At 42.0% G+C, this 26,100-nt stretch overlaps 1 protein-coding gene across 2 annotated transcripts in view; it reads left to right on the plus strand.

Annotated features, from left to right (window-relative positions):
• The window catches only part of rspo2 (R-spondin 2), a 59,064-nt gene extending 41,598 nt beyond the window's left edge, over positions 1 to 17,466 (plus strand). For both annotated transcript variants that reach the window (XM_005741326.1, XM_005741325.1), the window contains exon 6: positions 16,394 to 17,466. In XM_005741326.1, the coding sequence (XP_005741383.1) occupies positions 16,394 to 16,509 (116 nt within the window). In that variant the 3' untranslated portion in view covers positions 16,510 to 17,466. The remainder of the gene's footprint in view (positions 1 to 16,393) is intronic.
• The last annotated feature ends 8,634 nt before the right edge of the window (positions 17,467 to 26,100 follow it).

A 26,100-nucleotide genomic window follows, 5' to 3' on the forward strand; every position in this document is an offset into this window, starting at 1 on the left:
CTGGAACCCTGCGGGGAAACAGGGGTGTCTCTGATTAACTTCCCACTAAGTGTCCCTGCTCTCTGACCAAAATAAATATGGCTGCTGTCATTTTGTCTGCAACTGTCTTCAGAGAGCAATATTTGAAACACCCATGATCCTGCTGGCTTTTATATGGAGAATCCATCGTCATACCACAGGCATGAACCATAAACATGTGGAGGCCTTTCAAAGACCGGGGGGATGGAGGGAGGGGAGGGCGTTGGAAGAGGAGGGGTCAGTGGCACTCACTGGGGCTCCGTGCTCCACATTATTGTCATCTGGTCTTTTCCAAGCAGGAAGAAAGAGGAGGGGTGTGAGGGTTTTTTGTTGTTTTTTTTCACACTCTTTGGCCCAGTTAAGTTGTGGTTTTGCTGAACTGCCTTTTGTAGACTCGTGTACGCACATTAGATACAGACGTCCTCTTATTTGTTTGACTGGGCTTATTGAAATGTGCATTACTGCTGTCCTTATTCCCATTGATGCGAGCTAGCTGATGGCGACAGCCAAAAGTTGATGCTTGCGCTCACCCGTGACTGCAGACAGCATTTCACTGCAATCACACTGTTTTCAGAGAGGAACTCTGTCGGGGACGAGGGGACGCCGCGTCGGTTGCGCGGCTTCCGTTGTCGTCTTCTGGCTGAGGAAATGAGGCATATGGGCCGACATCAACAACCCCATCAAAAACAGACGTACACAAACAAACAAAGTGGCAGCAAACCGGTGGGGGGAGAGAAGGAGGTGGTAGAAGAGGGGGAGGAGGGGAAATGTTCTACAGTAGTGGAATGTTTTCATGTTCTCATGCCCCCCCGTTGTGCAGTGTATGGGCTGATATTACCCATGAAACTGTCATGACCATAAAACGACCAACGACCCCTTGATGGGCAATTGGTGCCGTTACACCCTGTGATTTTTTTTTTTTATTATTCTTTTTTTAACTGCAGACAAGACACAGTCTTTACAAGGATAGATGGAAACAGCTTCTGATTTGATCTTTGAAGTTGTGATGGATCATATATGTAGCACTCCTTGGCCTTTTGTAAAATATGTGACTATATGGAACCTGTTTGCCCTCTAAAAAAATGTTTATTGAAGTTCATTGCTATGTATTTGGAGGTTACTATGGTTTTAGAGGCTTTTCCAGCATGAAATTATAGGAGTATAAGAGTCAACTCTGTTATTTATTGTAATTTCTTAAAGCTGAAACAAGGCAAAATGTAAAGCCATCATTTCTTCTCCAGTCTGAAAATATGAAGCACCCATAGCTTGAAGCAGGCCCGTGTTGGGGTTTGTCACCTCATATTTAAATAACCCGAACTGGTCAAACAGTGATCTGTCTGATCGCGCCCCATCCCTGCAACGCCTCTCTGTCTGCCAGACCTCCAGTCCGCCGCTGCTGCCAGCTCTCCTGTGGGGCCCACGAACGCTTTCATCTCCACATCCACAACACGCCAGACAGATGAGGATGCGTATGCACACGTGCGCACACCCGTTTACACCGCCCGAGTGTGAGAAACGTGTAATAGACACCGATAAACAGTAAAACAGACCTCACAGGCAGAACAAGTCACCGCATTATCTACTCTTTCCCTCGTCCCTCTTTCCATTCTCTTTTCCTGTCTCGCACTCGAATGACACGCTAGTGCTCGTGTATCACATATCACAGTGCGGGAATACAGTGCATGCCACGGAGGAGGACGTGTTCGCGTGGCGCACATTGTTTTGAAGCGGCACTCTGTGGTCCTCACTCTCTAAGCGGTCTGGCTTGAGGAGAATAGAAGGCAGGCGAGGAGCCGAACGGGACAGCCTGAAAACATCTGGTCCACAGTTGCACTGGCTCAGCCTCCAAGAACCCCTCTCCACTCAGCTCCACTCCACACCACTCAACTCCTCTCCTCCTCTTTCCATCGCCTTCACTTTATTTCTCCATTGCTGCCGAGTGTCTGTATAGAGCCATCACAGCGTTTAATTACAGCTAGTGATTCAGAGAGAGAGGCTGTGGCTTCTGACCCACTCATGTCCATGAACGTGGACCCAGCGCAGAGACATGTAGACACAACAAAGAACAAGTATAGACCTGCTGGCCGTTGGCTGCGTGTATGTCTGGGGTGTTTTTCTATGTGTCTGTGTGAACTAAGTGACAAATACAGGGGGTGCAGACTAAAAGCACAGCCATTACGGTGGTAAGTAGAGGCCAAGCCCAGCGTACCAGCATTGAAGAACACTGCACTCTCATCAGCACACAACTAAAAGCAAAATGCCAGGGTAATGTCACAGGTTAACAATGTCAGCTTAAATGAGTGAATGCAGGATGTTAGTGACCCTGACATGCTCAGACTAAGAACAAAAAACACAAGCACAAAGTAGCTTCCACGAGCCAATCTGAAGTTATTAGCTTCTTACATGCTTTTAGTTTGGAGCGAGTGGCAGGTAGGGTATTTAACTTGATTGATTTTTAGCCACTTGTCCAGGACAGATCTAGCTGTAAGCTAATATAAGCTAATACTGACTAAGTAGTGTCTTATTAAAGTTGAAATGCTAGCATGTTATCAAGCTTTTGCCTATTTTTTTTCCATCCCAGCAGACACTGAGCCTTGTTGCCATGCATTTTGGTTCAGGTTTTTGACTACTTGATGAGTCTAGTTTTGAAAAAGAAATAGGTCAAGCATCTGATTCTGTTAAAGCTTACTTCTTCACTATGTCCAATAGTTTTACAGCCTGGACTCACCAGTATTTCTTTATTGTTAGACAATTGCAGGTGGCATAAGTGCACCAGACCATGAATTTTCAAAGGCAAATAGCAATTCATGCAATGTTACCATGGTTTGTTATTTTGTAAGCAATATATTAGAGGACAAGAATAATATAATGCAGCATCTTTGTATTTCTTTGGGTGGATGACACGTCCCTCTTGATTTAGGGTTTCAGCACTTTGATGTAAACAAAGTGCAATAATTCTTCTGTAACTACTTTTTGACGGTGTTCCTGAGGGGTCAAATTCACTGCAACTTAAGAAAACACCAGCAAAGAGAGAAATTCTACAAAAGCTCACAAAACACAACAGAAGTTGAATAAAACACAAACATAGAAAAAATAATGCAAAAGCAAAAAATAAATAAATCACAAAATAAAAGTTTTTTGGAAGAAACAATACTGTGACGGAACAGCTCCAAAAGTGAGTAAACGGCTAATAGCAAACATTTATCTGATACTTCGGCAGCTGGTCCGTCACATTATTGTGTCCCCAGAAACACTTCCATTGTGTTTTGTGAGAGTTTGGGTTTTTTTCTACTTCTGTTGTGTTTTTGCTGTTGCAGAGGTTTTTTTTTAATTTTTTATTGTTACAGTTACAGTTAGTTTGACCATGCAAGGGCACCGAACATTGCACTTATAAAGTAACACGCACAATTTGGATCTAAATGCTGCTATGATCATTAAGTAGAATTCATGGTTCACAGTCTACTGGAAGTTTTTGTTCTTGAGTTAGAGTATGTAGTATATCCGGTCTGCTGTCATTGGTCTGTGAGCCATCCACGGAGAAGACCGACATTGCAACAGATGAAAGCTGAACTGAAAATGAATACACAACGTACTTTTCGTGCTTTATTTTTTTGATCTTTGAAGTTTTTTCCGTGGTTTTCCTATTTGCACTGAACTCCTCTGTGGCTCCCTTCCATGTTTCGGCCCAGTTTTCAACTAATCAGCATTTGGCACATGCGTACGACATCCGCGTCCAGCGACGTGCAGTTGTGATTTTGGAGTACTGCACGCGAGCACGTCTGCGGTGGGTGAAAACCCCCTCTCCGCTTGCTGCCCAAAAGGAAACGGACGCAGACGGACACATTTGCAGGACCATAAATTACACTTTAAGGTTATTTAAGGTCTTCTCCAGTGTGTCAAAACAGCAATCCTACTGCTTGGATTTCATTTTAAGGGCAAGCAGGGTGGGTGTTGAATGACAATTATGTCTGTGTGACTGAAAAACGTCTTCCTAATCAGTGCTATGCCGTTGGTCAGACGATGGCATGCGCCAAATTTCTTCCCCTCAGATGACTTAGGACATTAAACTAGCACTCCGTGTTGACAGTTTGACCCCAGAGTCCAAAATCGAAAATAAAGATGAACGTGTTTTCTGGTTGTACTCCTGATCTGATTCACCGCCTCCGGGCTTGGACATTTCAGATTATTCCACTGAAAACTGCTGTGTGGTCTCTGGGTCATAGCCAGTGACCCAGATCTCATCATCGGTGATGATCCTTGACATGAAAGTTGGGCCAATTTGACACGTTATTTGAGGTTTGTTCTCAGCTCAAGTTTGAGGTCTAAGGATGGTGAATTTGCTAATGCATACATGCAGATGGTCAGAATGGGACTATCAGTCAGCAATCCAAGTGCAATAGAAGAGCTGGAAAGCTCACAGAGACAACCCTGGTGAGAATAACGGGCAAATTTACATTTTTGATTGCACATAATACATTTTCAGTCCTCTTAGTCTGTTTGTCTGTCACTGAAATTACACAACAGAAATGATCTGGCTGAATTTCTTGAAACTTGGAGAAGTTACAGAAGAGCAAATGGTGCTTATCCAGACCTCTTTTAGACTGTGTTAGCACACTGGCTTTAGTGGCGCAAAGGGCATTTTCTCAGATTTTGAATATTCTGTCATGTTAAAAATGGTCCGTTTAGTGCACAGAATATGATAGCGCTCCAAAGAAAATGTCAAGAAATGACTGAATGGGCCATTCAACGAAAGTCAACCTATTCCAGGTACCATATCAAATCCCCTCAAATGTAAATGCTCCTTCTCACTGGGTGGCAAGGTTCAGGACCATGATCCCAGCAGGCCTTGAGACAGTTCTTTCAGATTAGAGAGCGCTTAAGTCTTTCTTTGATTCGATTCCTTTCTCTTGCCCCTGCTGCATCTATGACAGATGCTGGAGTACACAACTCTCTCTCCCTGGTGAGGTGAGACCATGAAACGACCGTTGAAATTGCACTGTAATCACGCACAGCTAAAAACAACAAGAAAATGTTTGCCATATGCCTAAAAGCCCTCTGTTTGTGTTCTTGTGAATTTAAGGGGGATTATTGACAAGGGAGTGAGTGGTGCCTGGATAGAGGAGCTGAGCCGGCAGTGACTCTTATTGCTCGTGTCTGTGATCAGATCTGTCAGAGCCACTCAGCTGTCTGTCTGTCTGGTGTTTGACAAGTGTTTGATGCAGCACAGGCCTTAGAGAGGATCAAGCCCTTCCTGAATTGGCTTTACCTCTCTCCCTGTGCAACAGGAGCTCAGCGAACATCAAACGCATCTCCCCCCTTCCTTCCTTTGTGAACTAATGAACTATTTTTATCAAAAAATATGTGCCGTCTGTGGGATCACCGGAGGAGATTGAACAACAGCACCCTTTGAGAGTTAGGTGAACAATCAAGGAAAACAAAAAAGTGGCTGCCAGCCTTGATTCTCTCATCACTGGCCATTGCACAGGGATTGCACCATGATCCTGATGGCCCCTGTCTATGTTTTTGTGCCTAAGCCCATCTGACTTAGTTTGGCTCCCCGCTTGTTAGGGTCTGGTCCTCTTTTGGGACAGTTGTGCTCCATGTCCAAACATGTGAGGGATTTCCTCCTGAAGTTTCCCAGTAGAGAGAAGGGGTGGGGGATGAAAAGGCTTGTGCAGAATTGAGATGTAAAAAGGGAGTCTTGCTGAACAATTTCTTTCTATATCCTTCCCCATTCCCTTACAGACCTAGAGAGACAGGAGGATGTATTGATTAGAGGAGCATGTGCACTCAAACACATTGGAAAACACTCAATGACACAGTTGACCATAGATGATTAGCTGGCTTGTTAAAAAGGTGATTGTAAGCCAAATTCAATAGCAGACGATACACTTAGAAATAAAGAAAAGAGGCAATAAATACTGTAAGCACAGTAAGCACAAATGCAAGATCAGACATTCCTTAAATTACTGTTTATTTTTATGATGGAAGCAATGCTGTTTAGCGTACGCTAGTTAGCTGGTTATGCTATCGATTTCATGTTTAAGCCTAGAAACACTTGGGATGAATGCTACTTGGCAAACAGGGATACAGAAAGCCCTCTCCACTCTTAATACACCTTATTGTGCGCCCCCTCGTGCGTATGCTAACACCCATTTTATTCCTGTCTATAAAGGAGGCTGGGGAACTGTTACGCAGAGAGATTCTTGCTCAGGCCTTCCAGGCTCACAGGAGGTGGCTGATCCAGGTAAATCCCCCAGCCAGGATGCTTCATTGGGGGTTGACCCCCTGCGTTACATGAGCCCCAGACTCTCAACAAATCCTGGAGATGCAGATTCCCCTCCTCAGACAAATAATAAATGCTCCAAATACTTATATCACCTCCATAGTTTGATCTCCTTTTCTTGCCCAGATCTGTTTAGAGGTGCCCATTTAATTCTGCTGACATGCCTGTTTATGCACAGAGAGGAAGATTGCTGAGGTTCTTTGGAGTGAGTGTTTTTTTTTTTATTGCTTTTGCCTGTGGATCGCAAGTCTGATTAACTGTATCAAGGACAAGGTGGATGGTGTACAAGTGCATGAAACCGAACCGTCAAATAAGATCAAGAGCTACAGCAGCAAGCAGCAGTACATCACTGTAAAGACACAGAAATGTAAACGGCAGTTATATTACACAAGCTTCTGAGAATCTTGTTATCGAGTGTCCAGTAGAATAAATGAATCCATGCTCGATCATGTGTTTGCTGAAAAAGCTTAATTTCATCAGTTCGATGCAAAGCACTTATCGGAAACTAAGATGGATGACTATGATAACTCTGCAGCACATTTCCTGCTTTATATCACCGCATGTGGAAATTATAAGACGGATCAAAGACTCTATAGAGATCTCATCTTAATATAGAAGGCATGGAAATTAAACTGGAGTGCTGTAGCTCTTCCTATCTTTGAGTAAAGACAAACAGAGTTGACATCTGTAATAGCTTACTGTCTAGAATAATGAATTTGCTACTGCACTGTAGATCCCAGCAAGTTCCCCGATCTTTGGATCCATGTTTATATTTTACACTGCTGAACACTGTAGCTCGCTTTAGCTCACTCCCCCATGCGCACAACAAATTCAAAAGCAAATAGACCACGCCAGCGGCAAAGCCTTCAGGAACATTGGTGCAGGGGCCTCCCTTTGATAACTGCTGTGCTTTATATTTTTCTCATCAGAAATGAAACACAACATTAAGCCATTCATTAAAGTCAACTAGAGCTAATTATCCATCATTTACCCAAGAGCCCACGGGCCAGCGCAGCCCCCGTATACTTAGGCCCAGATGTGTCGATGAGTCAGTCGGTAGATAGCAGACCGCAGAGGGGGCTGCTCATTTCTCTCTGGGCCCTGCGGTTTCCAGGGGCATCAGACTCAGCAGGCTGGTCTTAATGCCTGTTCACAGACTGGCTGCTGACGTTACCCTCATGACACCATGAGCCGTGTAAAGCTACCGCAATACAGCAAGGCTCCATTTACCAGAAAGAAAAAGAAAAAAGAAAAAAAAATCAATGATGATCAGTTATACAGCCCTAATTCAAACAGAAAAATGAAGAGTGAGTATCGTACCTCTCTAGCAGGCACGTCTTCCGAGTTGAGAGGAGGCTGATTCGCATTAGCGGCAGGCCTATGTTCAGACAGCCTCTCGTTGCTGCAGGGGGCGACAGCGTGCGTACGATCCCTGCTCCCAAGTTGTTACATTTTGGCAACCCCAAGTGGAAGTGGGAAAACCGTAACAGTTTGCAGGATGTCACAGACCAGAAACCAGATTACGTCATGTAATTTAACCCCTGAGACCTAATTTCTCCTTTTCTGTGTCTGGTACGCTCACCAAACGATTAGAAATAATGACTGAACCGCTTTACCACTGAGGATGAGGAAATCTATCCCTGTATCACTGTGCTCGGTTGTCTACTGACGAGGCATCTGCTCAGTGCAGTTTAGAGGAAGCATTTATAGTTTGAGGTTAAGTGTTTGTGCGGTGTATATGACCTGTTGTCCAGTGACGGGATGCTAACTGAGGCAAAGAACCGAGGTGTAGTTTTCAATATCAGCTTTAGACAATTAGCTCTTAAAGGGACTGGTAAGGAACCATCTTGCTCCTGCGTGGGGCTCTTTTCTTCAATCAAGAGTGTTTGTGATACAGTATTTAAGTGAAAGAACATCCTGCTCTTTTAGTGGTTCACTTTAACCTCTTTTGAACTGATGTTCTATCGGTCAACACAACCTGCCAAAATCATGTCTGTTCTTAAGCCCAGTAGCCAGATGAGAAAATAGCATTCTTCTCAAGGTTGTAGATTATACATTTGTTCCACCGTTTTTTTGGGGTTTTTTTGGTGTGCTCGGTCGTGCAACATTGGGAAACCTTTGTATAAAACCATGGATACATCAGTCAACAGCTCCTGTTGTGGTATTTGGCATCTTTAGCTGACTAGTTAACAGAGCAAACAAAACATCGATCAAATTGATGCATTTCAAAATAATCCTCTTGTATTTAATAAATCCCTGCTACACACTCAGCATGATGAATACACGATGAACACAAATATACACACATTACATTTTGACATAATAGACAGTAATGGTGGTGGTGGCTCATGCCTCTGAGATACAGTAGCTGCTGATTTTCTGTAATAAAAACACCTTCAGCTTTAAACAGGCTACTTCACCCATCCTCTCTTTCTACAAATGAATAAAGATGTGTAGTTTTGAAGGCTTTGCAGTTGTTTGTAAATGGGCCACATAATGTAAAAAATCTAATTCAATTTGTTTATGAATTGGTAAAATAATGTAATTAGCCTCCATCGTAAACAATAGTTAGAAAAGTCATACTTTACTATGATTAGCTAAACATCTTTTAAGATAGATTTCATATGGGCATATACTGTACGCTGGCTCCTATTATATTCATTGGCATGTTATTTCTCTGTCCTGAGTAGTTACCTTAGCTCTAGGATTATCATGTTATGTTGTGCCAGTAAACTGTATCTCAGAAACGTGGGAAATGATACGTGCTCCAATTTTCCAACTTTCAAATCTGGCCTAAGGAATCGATCCACTGTGTGCTTTCTTGTACAGCAGGAAGAACTAATTCCTGACTTTCCAACATTTTGGAATGTTTTAAGTGAGTAAATGTGAGGAAAGATCTCTGGAAGGCAAGATTTGACTTTGGAGTTTCTTTGGAAGATAGTCTAATTTAAGCATCTGTCAAGGTCTCTTGTTAATAACTTGTTTGTGAGTGCTCGAGCCAGCAGCAGTGGTAACCCGGGGGAACAGTTAGTGTATTGGGCAAAGTTGAGCATGACTTTGAACCCTGAGTAGACTGATGGAGGAGAACTTCATTGCTTCTGTAGCCGACCTGTGCAGGTTGCGGCTGCATCTTGCTGGTGTTATCGTTCATCTCCCAAGGGGGAAAAACAAAACTGTCTGTGCTGACCATCGGGCGCATTAATCACCGTGTCAGTCATGCATATTTTGCCAGGACTTCTCTGCTTAGAGACGCTAATCTCCGAGTCCGGTTTTCGCTTTAACTTACTGTCAGTGAAATAAGGCATCAAAGAGCCGAGCAGAGAGCTAACCTGCTTTTTAAAATCTCTGCGCTTATCCTCTGCCGTGGTCATAGATGAGAAAATAATGAGCGACCTAATCCCAACATTAGCTTTTTAAATCGGAATGCGTATGTTTTAAATCATTCTCGGCCAGCAGCGTGGTGATAGTAAGCAGAGCATGGGGTGAAAGGGAAGGAGGACGGAACGAAAGTGAATGAAAGAGTGTGATCCAGAATAACCTTGTTAGGGCTAAGTGACGCTGTGCAGAGGGCCTTTTGTCAGTTGGCTGGCAAGATGAGCATCTTGTAAATGATTGTCCTCTCTGTCAAGGGGCTGATTTCTTTTTTCCTACTATCTGACGTCTGTGTCTCTGCCACAGTACTTCAAATACTGGAGCTTTTTCTCCTTTCGCATCTGTATCTGTTACAAACTGTGGCCTCTTTTTATACATAATTTCATCCTGTAGCACGCTCTCCTTGTTTTCCAATGTCAAATCACCCTTCTGCAGCGTTTCCCCCACAGACGGACACAAACAGCACAAAGCGCCATTAAAAGTTTTGGCTTACCTATCAGGCCAACGCCTTAATGAACCACGGGTCAGCTGAGGTCACATGGCTATGTCCCACCTATAAATCAACTGCAAACTGAGTTCAGCGGCAATATAGGGCAGTGTCAGTCCGTAACCTTTTCCCAGACAGAGGAGTTGTCGGTGTGTGAGTACTGGCTGGCTGCAGATCCTTTCCCCTTCACAGCATTATAAATGTATGTGTGAGGAGGCCCTTAATGGCTGCTAATCCAATTTCTGCCACTGAAATCAAATCTCACTGGCGCCAGTAGTTCTCTCCTTCCCTCACAAATAATGGCCTCCGCTTTGGCCTGTTTATGAAAAAGACAAGCCGCCAAAAATTCCGGCTTTACCTTCCTTAAGTCCCATCGAATCTTCTTCAAAACTGTTTGAATGTTTTTCTTGTTGTTTTGTTGTTGTTGTTTTTCTTCTTTGTTCTGCCCCCAGTCCCTATTCCATGTTCTTCGAAACTTATTAATTGACCGTCTGTGTCGAGTGAAAGGACGGGGTAACAGAAGAGCAGGGGCAAGTTTTCAGCAGCGTAGGATCCCATTTACCGTATGTCTTAATGCCTTCTCGAGGTCAGCCATCGATTTTTGTTCTCAAACCGCAAAGCAAAGGAGATAAGATTAGGCCTTTGATTCCTGCACTGCTGCCGGAGCCGTGAGTGGATGAAATCACTTGGCCTGCCCATTGGTTGGTGTGTTGCTTCTTTTTAGGAGGTTGCGGCCTCTGTGACGATAGGGTAAGATAGCAGTAGCCTCACAATAACGCGTGAGCAAACAGTGAAAAAGTAGTTTTTTGGGTTTTTTTTTACTTTAACGGGAAAATCTCTTTATGGTGACAAAAGTAAACAAAAGTCTGATTTCTCTCATGTAAACTTATACATGTTCTTCAATTTGCTTCCCTTTTCCAAAACAAACATATTGGCTTTGACATAGATGAAGGGAGCTTTGGCTTTGGCCCCCTTCCCCTTGGATATGGATTTGACTGATTATCTTTCAGTGCATCAGTTGGACAAGTAGTCATATTGCCATTCCGCAAGGAGATATTATTCTGGAGTGTGATCCTAATAATATGATACGTCTAATAGCACTTAACTCTTAGTTGGAGCTGTACCATACTGAGAGCCTCAAATAGAAAGTCGGGGACATGGAGAGGGGAAACGGCAAGGATAGGAAAGAAAAAGAAAATGTAGCAGATCCTCAATGGCTTTAAGAGGTTATTGAGGAATGTCCTCTACGGTGCTTGTGGAGAGGTTTAATATCTCTTTGCTCATTGGTTTGGCAGCTGAAAAAATTGGAAATGACACAAAGTATTTCTCAAGCTCACAAAGGTGATATAGAAGCTCACGATCACGGACTCGCAAGCGTACAGGGCATATGCCGCACATCATTCGCACATGTGCTCACACGCTGACTGATACACAAAAGAATTCCACAAAGGTCACTTTTGACAGCGGTAAATAACAATCCCACCGCAGGCTCTGCTTCTGATTCCGAAATGCAAAAACATTTTGATTTGCTCTTGAGAGCTTTGTTTGTTTGTTTGATTCACTTTTCAGTTCAAACCCGAATGCGAACGTCAAGTTGGCAAAGAAGACTGTATCTATGGAGGAGAACCAAACATTGGTGAAGTTGCGGTTTTGCTCTACTGATAGTAAATGCAGCCAGAATGGAAAGAGAATTTTTTATTTTTTTTTTTAAATGGAGATAATTTTCTTATAAAAGTCGTGTTCTTTTGATTTGATCCTTGCTGTGCCAGTTTCAATGCAAAACAAAGACGGAGAATGATTTGAAGGCCACTGTGCCTTCCAAGAGAAAATTATCTTTACATGCTGTAAGATTTATGAATTTGTTTTTGGTTTTGAAAGCAATTGATGCAAATTAAACTGTTTCCTCTGTGAACCCTAGTAATCAGCTTAAGTGATTACATCGGTCGTAAATATGAGATGATGAAAGCTCAGTGTGCACTGTGCCCTGAGGAAAGGCTAAATGGGAGTTCATAGGGTAGATATGATAAAACATCACACTGGGACTGCACCAGATGCAGGGGGGAAGGGGCTTATGTGGGGAGTGGTTGCCCTCTAGCTGTCAGCGTTGAGACTGGATTATGAAATATGGTCCTAATTTTCTGTTGAGGTGTGTTTATGAAGCACTATCAGTTAGCTTGGGGGCGTGAGCTTAGCTTTGAAATGTACTGGTAATGTTGATGTGAAGGAGTATGATTGGAAGGAGTCACTAGTGGCTTGGAAAAGTCTGAACTTGTCAATATCTGCTAGATAAAAACCAAAAAAACCCCAAAAGAAACATTTGGGATGAAAACATGGGAACACAGACAGGTAAAATATTGAAAACAAAGAAAGTGAGAGGAGAGCCTTTCAATTAATAATAAAAACAACAAGGAGCCAGTGGACAGAGTCAGGATTCATGCAAATGCTAAAGTAAAGTTTTTTGGGTACCAAAGCTAGGGAACAGGCTAGAAGGCAGTGTATTTGGTTTCTGCTGTGAAGGCCCCCATGTTTATTTTACTTCCTGTGTTATATCCTATATTCCATATGGAGGATGATGATTTTGCTTGTACTCATTGTTGATGGCTGTCATCAACTTGCCACAGCCACACACCAAAAGACTGAACAGGAAAAAAAGCTTTTGAAACAACATTGCAAGAGGATGTGAAACAGTCTTAGCAGAGAATGTGTGCAAACCTCTAAAAGCAGAAGAAGAGGAGATATTTCAAGGAAGAAGGGATGTAGAAAATGCTACAAATTACAAGAAAGATCTATTTTTTTCTTCCAGTCATCCAGATACCCAAACTGTTTTGAGACTTTGAATGCAAAGGTTACCAACCATAAAGAATAAGTTCTATTAAATAAGCATTCAGATTAATAATAACTAATTATTCAGTGCACAGTGGTGTATAAACGCACAGTGAATGTCAATTCATCCAAAGTTATATTGGAAGTGTGCAACTGGTGATTATATCAGTGATTGGAGCTTATAGGTAGCAGCATTTATTAGTGCAAACAAAATGGATTGAATTTTCCATCCTTCTTTTCCTTCTTTTCTTTTCATCCTTTGCGAGCTACTGTCATTGATGATAGACTATTTAATTCAAAGTCTGAACATATTGCAACAAGGTGCCAGCATTAGCAATGCAGCCATACTGACACGGCATTATATCCAGTGACACAGTAAAGTAGCCTAGATAGTGTTTTCTGTGTAAATTTTAAGTAAAATTGTAACACAACAGTTTAACTCTTTAGTTTACAATAGCAGGGACTAAAATGATCTAATAATGGAGCTCTTCAGGAACCTGCCACAATGTCACGTAATAAATCGAAATTAAAAAATATTTCCTATCTGGGATGCTGTAACCTGGGCCGGGTTTTTTAACCATTTGCTCAAAGCCTGCCTTTACCACCGTGTAACCGAGTCAGTAATTTCCATCATGTCATATGGGGTCCAGTTGTTTACTTCTGGGTGGCATATCTCCAGCTCTCTTGCCTTTACTGCGTGGTTGTACTTGATGGCGTGCCTCAAGTGGCAAAACAATTTGTTGTTTCCTCCTTTAGCGAGAACAGTTTTCTTGCATATTTTGCAAAGCTTTATTGGAGTACCTCCCTTTTCCTCCCTAGACTGATATGTGGCTCTCGCTGTCAGACATGTCTGGGCTTGTGCTGTTGTGCCAGCTTGGGAATGTAAATGTATGGTGTTGCTAATATCATTGGTATTGTGATATGACATTTTTATATCATGTACAAATTTATAATGATATTAAGGATGGCAAATTCCTAATTTGCAACAGGAATGTAATAAGCAAACGTAGCTTTAGCCCTATTTAGCGCCGTATCTACCATTCCCATTGTTTAGCTAGTTAGCTGTTTCTTTGTGGGAAATAAATGCAATCAGTGTCTGTCTGTCTGTGTGTGTGTTTACTGTCTTTACTCAGTTGGCCTCAACACTTAAACTTTCAGAACAATGCCAGTGTTCACACTAACTAATCAAAATCAAGCAGGAGGAGAAGAAAAACTGGGCAGGCGATGTTTTTTTGTAACCAGGCAACAATAAGCACTCAAGAGAAGCGCAAGTGAAAATGTGGTCAGGGGCACAGCGAGCGGAAAAAATAATGCTAAGAAAACTAGCTTTAGGCATTACATGTAGAATTACACTGCAGGTTCTGTTTTGCCTTTGATTGTAGCTCAGTTTTGTTGTCACTAAAAATTTTAATTTTCATTCTCTTCACAATCATTTAAAACAATAAAAAAAATTCAAGTTTGCTCAATAAAATATGTGATAGTAGCAGTGCATGATGTAGAAGAGGTACTAATCAGGCATTTCAGGTTGTAATTAATTAGCGTAACTATTAATTTGTGAACTTTTGTTTTGATTTTCTATAAGTCAGCCTGCTTGTGCAGCTGCTGAGTTTGTTTCAGTGTGTGTGTTTTGTGAGCGTAAAACTCTTTGGATTACAGATCCCCTGCCCAGTCCTGAACTAGCCAGGAAAAGAGCCTTTTAACTTAACTCTCACATATTTATTTGTTTTAAGCAATTGCTGTAAATGCAGGCTTTTTCAGTTTAAATGCAGCCTTGCGTCCAAGGAATGGCCCACGAGGGCTTTGCCCGTTACTGAAGGAGTTTAATGCAGCACCGTGTACTTTATTGCTGTCAAATGTAATTTATCCTGACTTGATTGCACTGAAAGCCATGTTTATCAGGCACCTAGCAACACTGTTTTGAATGAAAATTACCTCTTTAAAGAGCAATTAGGAAAATGAACCTATAGGCCAAATGCCTTTGAGCTCCAGACTTACTTTAATATTATTCTACATTAAGTCACGCAGAAAATCTAGAGTAGAATCAGCTAAGCAAGTGTACAAAGTCCCCTGGCAATATTTTCAATTGAAGGGCATGAGAGTTTGATGGAAGAGATGTGAAAGTTGTTTTCAAAGGGTGATGTTAACTAGGAGCTGTGTGCAAGAAACTTTATTGCCATGTTTCAGATTGGCAAAGTGACTGAAAATAACAAGATTAGATTAATTGCAGGAAATAACTCGGAGATGGTTTGATGTTTGCATGCATCTGTATTATTCATTGGGAAACCCTGTTACTAGAGCAATATCTTGCTTTCTCATGCGTGTCAGCTTAAATGAGTGAATATTTTCAAATCTACCTCACAGAGCAGCCCTGAGAACGGGAAAACAGTCTTTTGTATGGGTGCGTTGAAGGGCCAACGCAACACCAGCACATACAGTATGAGCAGGCAATTAGAGATGGGGCCACATTTTACACACCGTTACCTTCCTTTCAAGACAAAAGCTTAAACAACTGCTGTAATAAGATGTCGAATTAAGCGGTGAAGGCCACCATATGAGACTTGTTTTTCTGTAGCACTTTCCTCCTGTGTTTCCCATGTCAGCGAACCAGAGCGTGGCTTGTTTCTTTGTGTTCTAGATCAGGATCCAGATATCTTTCTCATCATCCAAGCCTTACTCCACTTTTCCCCCCATTAGATTTTCTTTCCCCCTAAATTCCCTCACACTCACCCGCCTCCCCTCTCCTCCCTCTGCACACATACATCTTGCACACACACCTCGTTATCTTATTTGTGGCCTTGGCAGCCAGATTGGTTGCCTTGTGGTTCAGTAGCCAGTTTTCTCTGTCACAGAGAGCCTTGGGTGCAGATCCTTCACCACACACGCTTCCATGAGAGCAGGAAGTCAGTTCCCAGCATGCTTTGCCCATCCCAGTGAAACCTGGGATGGATTAACCTTGGGCTGGGGGACCTTTCCAACTTGGAAAAGAGTTATGCAACTTCCCATACTTATTGCTGCTCTCTATTGCAGTGACAGTGAAGTGTTGGGCTGTACAGACGTTTGTTTAAAATTGGGGTTCAGTTCTGAGGGCTGGAGCAAGCTAAGACCTCATTTGTGATGTTTCCTAACGTAGGACTCACTTTTTACATAATGCAGACTTTGGCAAAAGTTCACATACGTACCTTTTTAAGGCCCTCACAAGCCAATTGTCAGCAAACACGAGAGAAAATACACATTGTGGAAGAGAGCCGGAGGAATTAACTGAAATGACCTGCCAACCTTAGGCTAAAGAAGAGAACGAGTTTGACATGAGGCAGTGTAAAATACAAAATCGCTCTCACTCAGAGAATCTCACACCTGACGGTAATGATTAAAATGAAAAATCTTTTCTCTCTCTTGTTTCTGCTCAGGTGGTTCAGGAAAGCATCGATCCAAAGAGCCAAAGAAGAAGAACAAGCAGAGGCTGCGGTTTCGAGCTCAGAACCAGCACAGTGACCACTTGGCCTCTAAACGCTCCAGCCAGTGAGGACTGAAACTACCCAGTGAACAAAGAACCAACGCAAAGCTGCTAGCCGCTGCTGCACCTATATTCTGACTGACGACTATCACGAACCCCGCCACCTCCCGTCCTGCTGCCCAGCCCTATCCCACCTTCGCCCTGCCAACCAGGACTCATAAATCTGCCAGTCCAACAATATACAGCATATAATGTGTGATATAAGTACAACACTAAACCACAACCACACCAAACACATGCTTTCATGCCTCTGCCTCCTGCTAATTCTCCCCGAGCTGCAGTGACCAGCCAGGTGACTCTGTTCTCCCAGCCTTGTTACCTTGTGGATCTTTACAGTTGACATTACCGAACTCATTTCATCGTCATTAACCATGTCATTCAACGTCTGGGGTGACGGAAGACGGAGGAGCCACCAGAGGTACCGCGGAGGCGGAGGAGCCAGGAAGGGGACGGTGAGGTTGTGAGGGAGTTGGCGACATAAACTGTTCGGGAGAGATTTAAAAATACGCTCGAGGAAGCAAAACGATGCTGATGGACAAGAAAATGGCATCTTGACCTGAGAGAGAGACTATTTTTTTGTTCCCTATATTTATGTCAAAGCTATCCTTACCTTCCTTATTCATGGAGACAAGTGTTCCCATTGTGGCCTTTATGTTATGTACATTTTTGAGAGTAATATTAAAAGAAATTACCATGCATAGTTGCAAAGTATTTTATTCTCAGCACAAACTGTTTACGTTCAGACCGCTTTATGCTCTAACTGTATAGTGTGGTTAAAAAACTAAAAAAGAAGAAGAAGAAAAGAATAAATTTAGTTGTTCAACTAGCATGGCAACAGACTCGTGTACATAGTTGATCTAATATTGAAAGCTTATTACTGTATTTTCAGTATTGACTCGTTCATCGTTCTAAATGTTTTAGAGAAAAAAAGGTTGTAATACAAGCTACAGATTAAAATGATTAAAAACAAATAATAAACATAGCCACCATATAGCTATTTCATTTATATGGTATATATTTGATTTATTTATTAATTCTGTTTTGTACTTTTTTTTTGGTTCAGTGAGAATTTTTGCCTCATACTGTTACTCTTATATGCTGAAATATTCTTTGCGTTCCTTATAACAGTGCATATCTTTAACACGTGGAAACGCTTTCTCGTCTGTCACGCAGGTGTTGTATTCCTTTCATTTGACCTCATCTACTGATTTTGATGTTTTAAAGAAGAAAAAAAAAACAAGACTAATAAAACTATGCTTTGACATATTCTAGGTTTATTGATTAGGATCCAGCAAATGTATGGTCATAGGACTGCATATGTGTACGTTGTGTTTTATTAAAAAACATTTCATGTGACTGTATGATGAAGCCTTTCATTATTGTCTGTGGCTATAATATATGTGGCTAAACTCTGAAACTGTAGTTTTCTTGTCTTCTTTTTCCGAGTACCATTGAGTGATTTCAAAAACATTTGTGAAATCCGTCATGTCATACTGCATGAGACAAGTGGTATCTCCAGCCAAAGGATTGGATATGGTCCACTAGGCCTTAACGGCATGACAGCACCGTTAAGGGTTTGTAATTCACTATGACGTAGCCTCGTGAAAGCTACAAAACCAGCGGATGTCATTGGTGGCTCATCCATCTCCAGCATTACACTATAATTTCCTAACAACTTGCGTTTGGCTGTGTCTTTTGTCATGCGACACACAATCGATCACCAACTTAAGTGATGCACGTCACACTTACTTCTGTGATCTTCAAAACATTAAATAATCACAGAGAAATTTAGCTTTATGCTAAATCTATCTGGTATATGGGTGAAGAGAGCATGTTCTAATGCAAGTCATGGCTAATTTAACCCGAGGTCCACGCTGCGTAATCACCATCCCAAAAAATGAAGGAAAGAAAAAAAAATTCAAATCTGCCAGACAGCTTATGGATGCCCAGTGGCAGATGAATCGCGCTGTGTCACATATATATATATCATCCTGGGAGAAAGAGACCACAGTCTTCCTGCTCTGCTTAACCTCCCCTGAAATCACAAATGATATTTCCACAGGGAGCCTGTCAGTGTTGAAATACCCCTCAGTTTATGGGCTCCATGTCTATCTTAAGGCCAAATATGCAGCTTTAAGTGCCTGAACATCTTTCACAGGTGTTCCAAGTGACACGGCAGACTTTACCCAGGAGGCTTTTCAAAGCTTAACAGTGGAGCCGCAAAACCAACATGTAGTAAAAGGTTATCAAGTCAAAAGAATAGCTAACACGTTTGGTTATTTTAGTTACCATGACATTAGAACAATGAGAATAGAAACATTTAATCAAACGCAATACAAAATGTCAGAATTGTTTAAATAAGCCCTGTATGGCTATAGCAAAGAAATCATTTTTGGCTAGCATGTTAAGTTCACAAAGAGGATCCAGATCAGGTGCTGCCAGGTCACTGATAGGGCTCACTGAGCCTGTTCCAGATCTTGCAGTAGATCTCCAGGAACCTGTCGTTACATTAGGAGCATGCCCTGATGTTGTCAAGCATGTGTACAAGAACATTAGGGAGCCATACAAACTAGTGAGCTGCTGCAGTGAAATTCCAGTATAATGGACTAGCCTGCCTCATCATTTTTTCACTCTGATTTTAAGAGCGACTTTCAAATCTGCACTTTGTAGTTTGATTATTTTCATTTCAAGCAAACAGTGCGGCATCCTTTTGTTCCAAAGACATTACCCAGTCCATATCAGTATAGATTTCTAGCATGATTTTTTTCCCATTGAGATCTTTCCTTTAGTTTTTTTTAAAAAAAATCCACATTTTCTGTCTTGTTATTTGGGCTTTTGGAAGCAGCCAAATTTTGGGGGGAATAACATCGTAAAATTTTACTTTCTAAAAAAAATGTATTTAAAGATGGCAAAAGGGAGCCCATAAACAACCAGTTGGGCCAATGAATAAATGAAACAAAGCAAAAATGAAATAAATTTTTGAAAGGAATTAAACATGTCATAGAGGTTGAGTAAGTTGTTTTTAAAGACATCTGCTGCTGGTTCCAAGTTAATGAACGATTCACAGATGTCATCTCCCGGGCCAGACTATCACTACTCCAGACTTGGGGATTAAACCTTACAGCTTACGGAGAGGAACTCCACTGAAGTGGATTCATTAAGCACAAGACCACCACTAAAGCACACATTGCAGCATCCACAGTGGAAAAAAGAAAGTACAAAGAATCACATCGCACATTTGATGCGATGCGATCAAACTCTTATAGTTATTCTTTAATATCGGTCTGTCCCTTTCCACTCATTTGTTTTTCTGTGACTGTGAGAAAAAGGACATTGCTGCAATTCTCAGTATTGTTGAGGAGGTTAACAGTCATGCACACATCAGAAGGAATGGTCCTCCCTGTGCAAACCACTTCTGTAAAGTGTGTGAGTGTGTGTATGCCTTCCTTTGTGCGCATTTTTTTAATGTTTGTGCTGAATGCGGTTAGGTGGCTGAGACTGAAGCTCCCTTTTAATCTGACAGAGAGCATTTTCATTAGTTCTGTTGGGTCCTATTATTAAAGCCTGCTTCAAAGGCACAACAAGTGAAACCACTAACAGGAAATGACCCAGTGGGCTTGAATTCGGATAGATCAGTGCTTTTAAAGCAGGTTGGGATAGCGTTTAAGCGTATCTGCTGTCGGCCATGTATGCAGCTCACAAGACAGTAGGAGGATAACAGGAGGGGTGCTGAGACCTCTGCCCTATATTAAACATGCTGCAGCTTAATGCGAGTAAGCAGTTGTGGCATATGTGACACATTTGTTCCAATGTGCATGGCAGAAGTGGAAGTTATGACATTGGTGGGGCAAATAAGATTGCCCTGGATAATAAATGTTGCAATAATTTGCTGTTTTTAATAACTGTATAATGAGCCATCGCTTTGCCCTGTGAGTTGACGGAAATCTGGAATCATTAATCTTCTGGTGGGTTAGCCATGGTGTTTGGCACGGGCTGAAACAGCACTGAGTAGGAACATACTGGTGTCAAAGGACAAGCAGATCTTAATATTTTGAACAAGTTCGCCATATGTTAGACATCATGATGTGTACAAGGCTGCGAAATGGTGGCATTAATGGGTGACTTTTATTACTAAACTCGCTCCTAATTGCAACAATGCAATCCAAAGTCAACTCTCAAAGCAGGAACTCGCTTCATTTGGAGTTGCTAGGGAACACGTTAATCCCTAGAATAAATACAGTCTTCAATAAAAGCTAATTGTCTGTGACAGTCATTTGCTTTGCTGCAGAAACATTCAAAATGGGAAACTGTAAAAAGATTCAAAGTTGGAGTAGCGGTGCACCGGTTAAGCCTGCGTGGATGATCGCAGTCGTGTAGCCCCGTTATGTCGGCCTCACCTGCGGGACAGGAAACGTAGGCCCTTTGTCATAATGCTCACCTTGTGCATTAATATTGCCATGCTTTGACACACATATATTTTTGTTTAAATTTCTGGATGACAAATGGGGATATTTATGAGTCACTTGCGCTGGTAGTGTTTCAGTTGAGCTTCATTGCAGCAGGTGCAGAAGTGAACATGGGACATTTTTATCACCATCCATTACATGGAGCAGACAGGCATTTCTATACCTACCCGGCGTGGCGATTCCTAAGGGTGCCGTAACTATTGTTTTTCCTGGCCGATTCAACCCTGCGTTCTTCTGGAATACCTAGCTGTTTCTTTTTCACTGGGATTCAAATGCAACACAAAGCCATTGTCCCTGCTCAGTCATAGGCAGAGCAACTCGCTCATACCACTCAGGATGTGACACGCAAGGGCTTTATGACCTGAAATGAATCATACTGCACACCTTAAACACATTACAGGCTGGGCAAACATTTCCTCTAACTGGTGCTTTGAGAGCCATGGGCACAACCATTATATTGGACTCAAGAGCCAGCTGGTGAGGACAAATCCACAAGGATTCCTATTTTCCCTCTTCTGACTCTCTGGCAGCCCTGCTCCATTCATTCAATTTTTATATGTGCCCACTGCCTAGTAGCTGCGTTACTACTAGTTTCAAGGGAGAATTAATCAAAAACAGGTCTTATTAAAGTATATTAAGACCAGTTGAATGGGATATAATGTACTCAGTCAGAGCCCAGAGGGGCTTTATGTGAGCCATAGCTGACACTAGTGACTTCTACGTGTAGGGATATGTTGTTCTGTAGTGGCACTGCATTCCTTCCTGGGGGGCTATTCGCTTAAGCCAGGTATTGCATTGTGGGTAAGCAGATTTTAAGTGGGTATGAATACAGCAGGGGGTAAAGCAGGCTCTCATTGTCCAGGAATGTTTATCCCCAACCCCTCCTTGATTCAGGGATGGATTATGCAGTAGCATGCTTCAGAAGCAACCTTTGGCTCCACTTGGAGGGTCTGTGGAAGGAATATTCATTCATACATATACACACACGTGCAAATGGTTGTTATCCTTCTAATAAGAAGCCAGGTTGATTGCTCCCTTAAGGCCCGTGGTGAGTAGGTGGAAGTGGAGCCGCTGAAGCAGGGTGTTGAGGGTAAGTCCCTGGGCTGGGCTCTTTGGGAAGACTGGAGCCAGTGATGCCCCCAGTGAGGGCAGCACAGTCATCATCTTCAGCACAGCAAATTTTATTGGGCAGTGTGTGGGTTGTAGAAACGTGTTTAATCAACTCAGCTATAGGGGAGGTCTTGACCTCATCGCAGACATTTCCAGCCCAGATTGAGCGTGCGTGTGTGCGTGCCTTTGCTGTCGAGCGTGACCTGCAGTGGAGTCAGTGGCTGACACTCTGCTCTTTGCTGGTTTAAGTGATTAACTGGAGAAAGTGATAACTGATTTGTCAGTTAAGAGTCTGAAATGAGACAGCGTTCCTCCAAGATCATGCTACAGGACTACATAAAGTGCAAGTGTGCAAAAATTGCAAAAACAATGCAACAGCAGACAGAATGATGCAGACACAAGACAGTGCAGACACAGAAAGCGGAGCTTTCTGACTCACGGGCAGGTCAATAACCTTCAAATAACAATTACTGACTATTTGTAAATGACATTTACTATCAGATGGGCTGGCATCCCCTTTGAATTCTGATTCCTATGTTTATTTCCAGACATTTCAGCAAGTGCTGCCATCAGGTCAAGAGTTTGTAGCCCAGTAATTATGAGCTCTTTGTTCCAGTTGTGTTTGTCTTAAAGATCTAAAGTGGCTTTCTTTTGTATGATTATTATTATTTTTCTGGCTAAACGCCTTCCCCTGCAAATCAAATCACCAACAAAAAGCAGCACTGTGTGATTTCCTCATCTTACCACCCGAGAAGTTTAGTTTACACACTTAAATATCACTAGTTTAAAAGATTTATAGACGTAGTGTACTGCATTTACCGATGAACAGGGCCCTAATTGCTACCTGCCTGCACTGTGCCTCATATGTGTATGTGGGTATGAGTCAGATAAAATAAACCACACGGTGTGTGTGCGTGTCTCTGTGTGTGTAAGGAAGCTGAACAGAGCTCTGTGCACTCATTTACTATCTCCTTGTGTGGTTTGGCAGCAGCTTTGTCGGTATGGGGGCGTACAACGGGCATCCGTCTGGACGTGAGGCAAGCCTGGCATGCCTCTCAGCCCCCTGCAAGGCTGAATGAGGGTGGGATCAGAGCAGGAGTCCACCAGGCTCCAGACTGGTAGTCTGTGCATGCGTGTAAGCAAATGTGTGTTTTTCTTTGTGTATCTGCACTTCTGTGTGTATTGGGGGTAATTAAATTGTAATCACACAGGCTTAAACAGCAACCACAGGGTTTGCCATTGTTCTGCATGTCACTTGCAATCTGTTGACTTCTTTGCATATTGTTCCATCCATTCACAACTCTGTCAGATAGACTGCCTGAGTCTGTGTGTTCCCTAATTATTTCCACACCGGTTTAACACCGCATCATTTATTTGACCTTTGTGGTCATTATAATAGTGAGGCACGATCCAGCCATGCTGAAAGTTACACAATAGCATGCACACCACCATGGCTGGATGCCATACCTCCATGTTCTGTACTGGATAATAAGTGAACCACTGCAGAGCTGAGCCTGGTTTGCACTTGGACAGCAGACCACCCTCGGAAAATATAGCCGCCTCTGTTGTTTGTCCCTAGACACTCCCTCTTTCTGATCATCACAGTTGTTTATTGTACATAATAGTAAATACAGCATGGATAAATTCAATTCAATTCAATTCAATTTTATTTATATAGCGCCAAATCACAACATAAGTCGCCTCAAGGCGCTTCATAGATACAGAGAAAAAAAACAACAATCATATGACCCCCTATGAGCAAGCACTTTGGCAACAGTGGGAAGGAAAAACTCCCTTTTAACAGGAAGAAACCTCCGGCAGAACCAGGCTCAGGGAGGGGCGGCCATCTGCTGCGACCGGTTGGGATGAGAGAAGGAAGACAGGATAAAAGACATGCTGTGGAAGAGAGACAGAGGTTAATAACAGATATGATTTAATGCAGAGAGGTCTATTAATACATAGTGAGTGAGAAAGGTGACTGGAAAGGAAAAACTCAATGCATCATGGGAATCCCCCGGCAGCCTATGTCTATTGCAGCATAACTAAGGGAGGATTCAGGGTCACCTGGTCCAGCCCTAACTATATGCTTTAGCAAAAAGGAAAGTTTTAAGCCTATTCTTAAAAGTAGAGATAGTGTCTGTCTCCCGAATCCAAACTGGAAGCTGGTTCCATAGAAGAGGGGCCTGAAAACTGAAGGCTCTCCCTCCCATTCTACTTTTAAATACTCTAGGAACAACAAGTAGGCCTGCAGAGCAAGAGCGAAGTGCTCTAATAGGGTGATATGGTACTACAAGGTCATTGGTACTCTTGCTGCAGCGTTTTGGATTAGCTGAAGGCTTTTCAGTGAGTTTTTTGGACATCCTGATAATAATGAATTACAGTAGTCCAGCCTGGAAGTAATAAATGCATGAACTAGTTTTTCAGCGTCACTCTGAGACAGGATATTTCTAATTTTAGAGATGTTGCGCAAATGGAAGAACGCAGTCTTACATATTTGTTTATGTTTATTTGTTAATAAATACATACATCATATTTTTTTAGCTGAAGATGAGAAAGTAAAGCTGCTTTTGATGGAAGCTACTCAAATCTGAGCCTCACTGGCAACATATGCCACAGCCACTGAACAGGCAGCAGTCACAGCAATGATGACATCTGACGGGGCTAGTGTTGCGATTCTCCCCGATGTCAAACGGCATCTGTGAAAAACAATTGAAATACGTCTGAACAATAAATACATCAAAGAGGTTTCTTCCTGTTAAAAGGGAGTTTTACTTCCCACTGTTGCCAAGTGATTTCTCACAGAGTGTTGTTTGATTGTTTGGGTTTTCTCTGTCTTATTGTATCGTCTTTACCTTACAATATAAACCATCTTGAGGTGACAGTTGCTGTGATATGTCATTATATAAACTGAATTGAATTGAATTTTCCTGACCTAGAGTTTAATTTTCCCCAGATACTGGTGTAGGTACAGTACATCAGGGCTGTGACAACTAGAGGTTTTAAAGGAAAGAAGAAGCCAAAATTCTACTGTGTTTTTATTTAGTGTGAGTGGCTTTAAATCCAATGTTTACCGGCACATATTTCTAGCAACAATGTGGACACCAAAATAATGAGTAATTGCAGTGTAATATAGGGTGGTTGGGGTAATGATACAGTAATACAGCCCTCTCCCCTAAAATTGCAATGTAAGATTGGGCAACACCGTTTGTCCTTTCCTCTAAAATATCTCAGTTATAAATTCCTCAAATACACTTGACGTATATTTTCTTTGTCTTTTTATCCTTTAAAACTTCAGTTTGCTACTCCTTTGTTCTGCTTCATTGAAGTATTTTTTGGGTACTGAAAATGCACCCTAAATATAAAAAAATTGCCCTGTAAAATTACAGGATGGGTTGTCGGCTGTATTTTGAAGTGCTACTTGAAAACACTGTAGACTAGAAATTGAATGAACTCAAGCTTCATGACTTATTTTAAGTATTTGATCAACTCAGCATACCATCCATGTTTCTACTGACGTCTCTTCTTGCATTGCAGCAGGATCATCAGTGCTCTTTTCTTCCTCCACGTCTTCTACCTGTTGATTAGTTGCATACATTCAGAAACACAGTAAAACACACAGAGCTGATGAGCATTGAATAAAAAGAAATAAATCTTAATTTACATCAAGCAGGCTACTCACGGTTGTGAATGGGAAGGCAGCGTTCCCCTCAATGTAAATAGTTAGTGCGACAGCCAAGATGACTGCAGATGCGAATGTTTTCATTTTCAGCAGTTTAACTTGTCAGAGTAGTTGAATTTTTCATTTCTGCTATCAGCGCTTTTGAGCATAATGGCTCTGTTTGCTGATCATGCTGTTATTTATACAGTGTTACCTTGTCACTGGCAGTACTTTATTCCTTCTTGGGAAAGACTTGCAACACTACTTAAATGATGCTGGGTATTGTAATAGGAAATTCCCAAACAACAAAATGTTAAGTACTTTGCACTGGTGCGAACAGTATTTGTTCAATAATCTTAGTTCCTT

The sequence above is a fragment of the Pundamilia nyererei genome, unplaced genomic scaffold (genome assembly GCF_000239375.1).
Source record: "Pundamilia nyererei isolate P.nyererei 1_Seehausen unplaced genomic scaffold, PunNye1.0 scaffold00109, whole genome shotgun sequence".
In the NCBI taxonomy this organism is placed as follows: Eukaryota; Metazoa; Chordata; class Actinopteri; order Cichliformes; family Cichlidae; genus Pundamilia; species Pundamilia nyererei.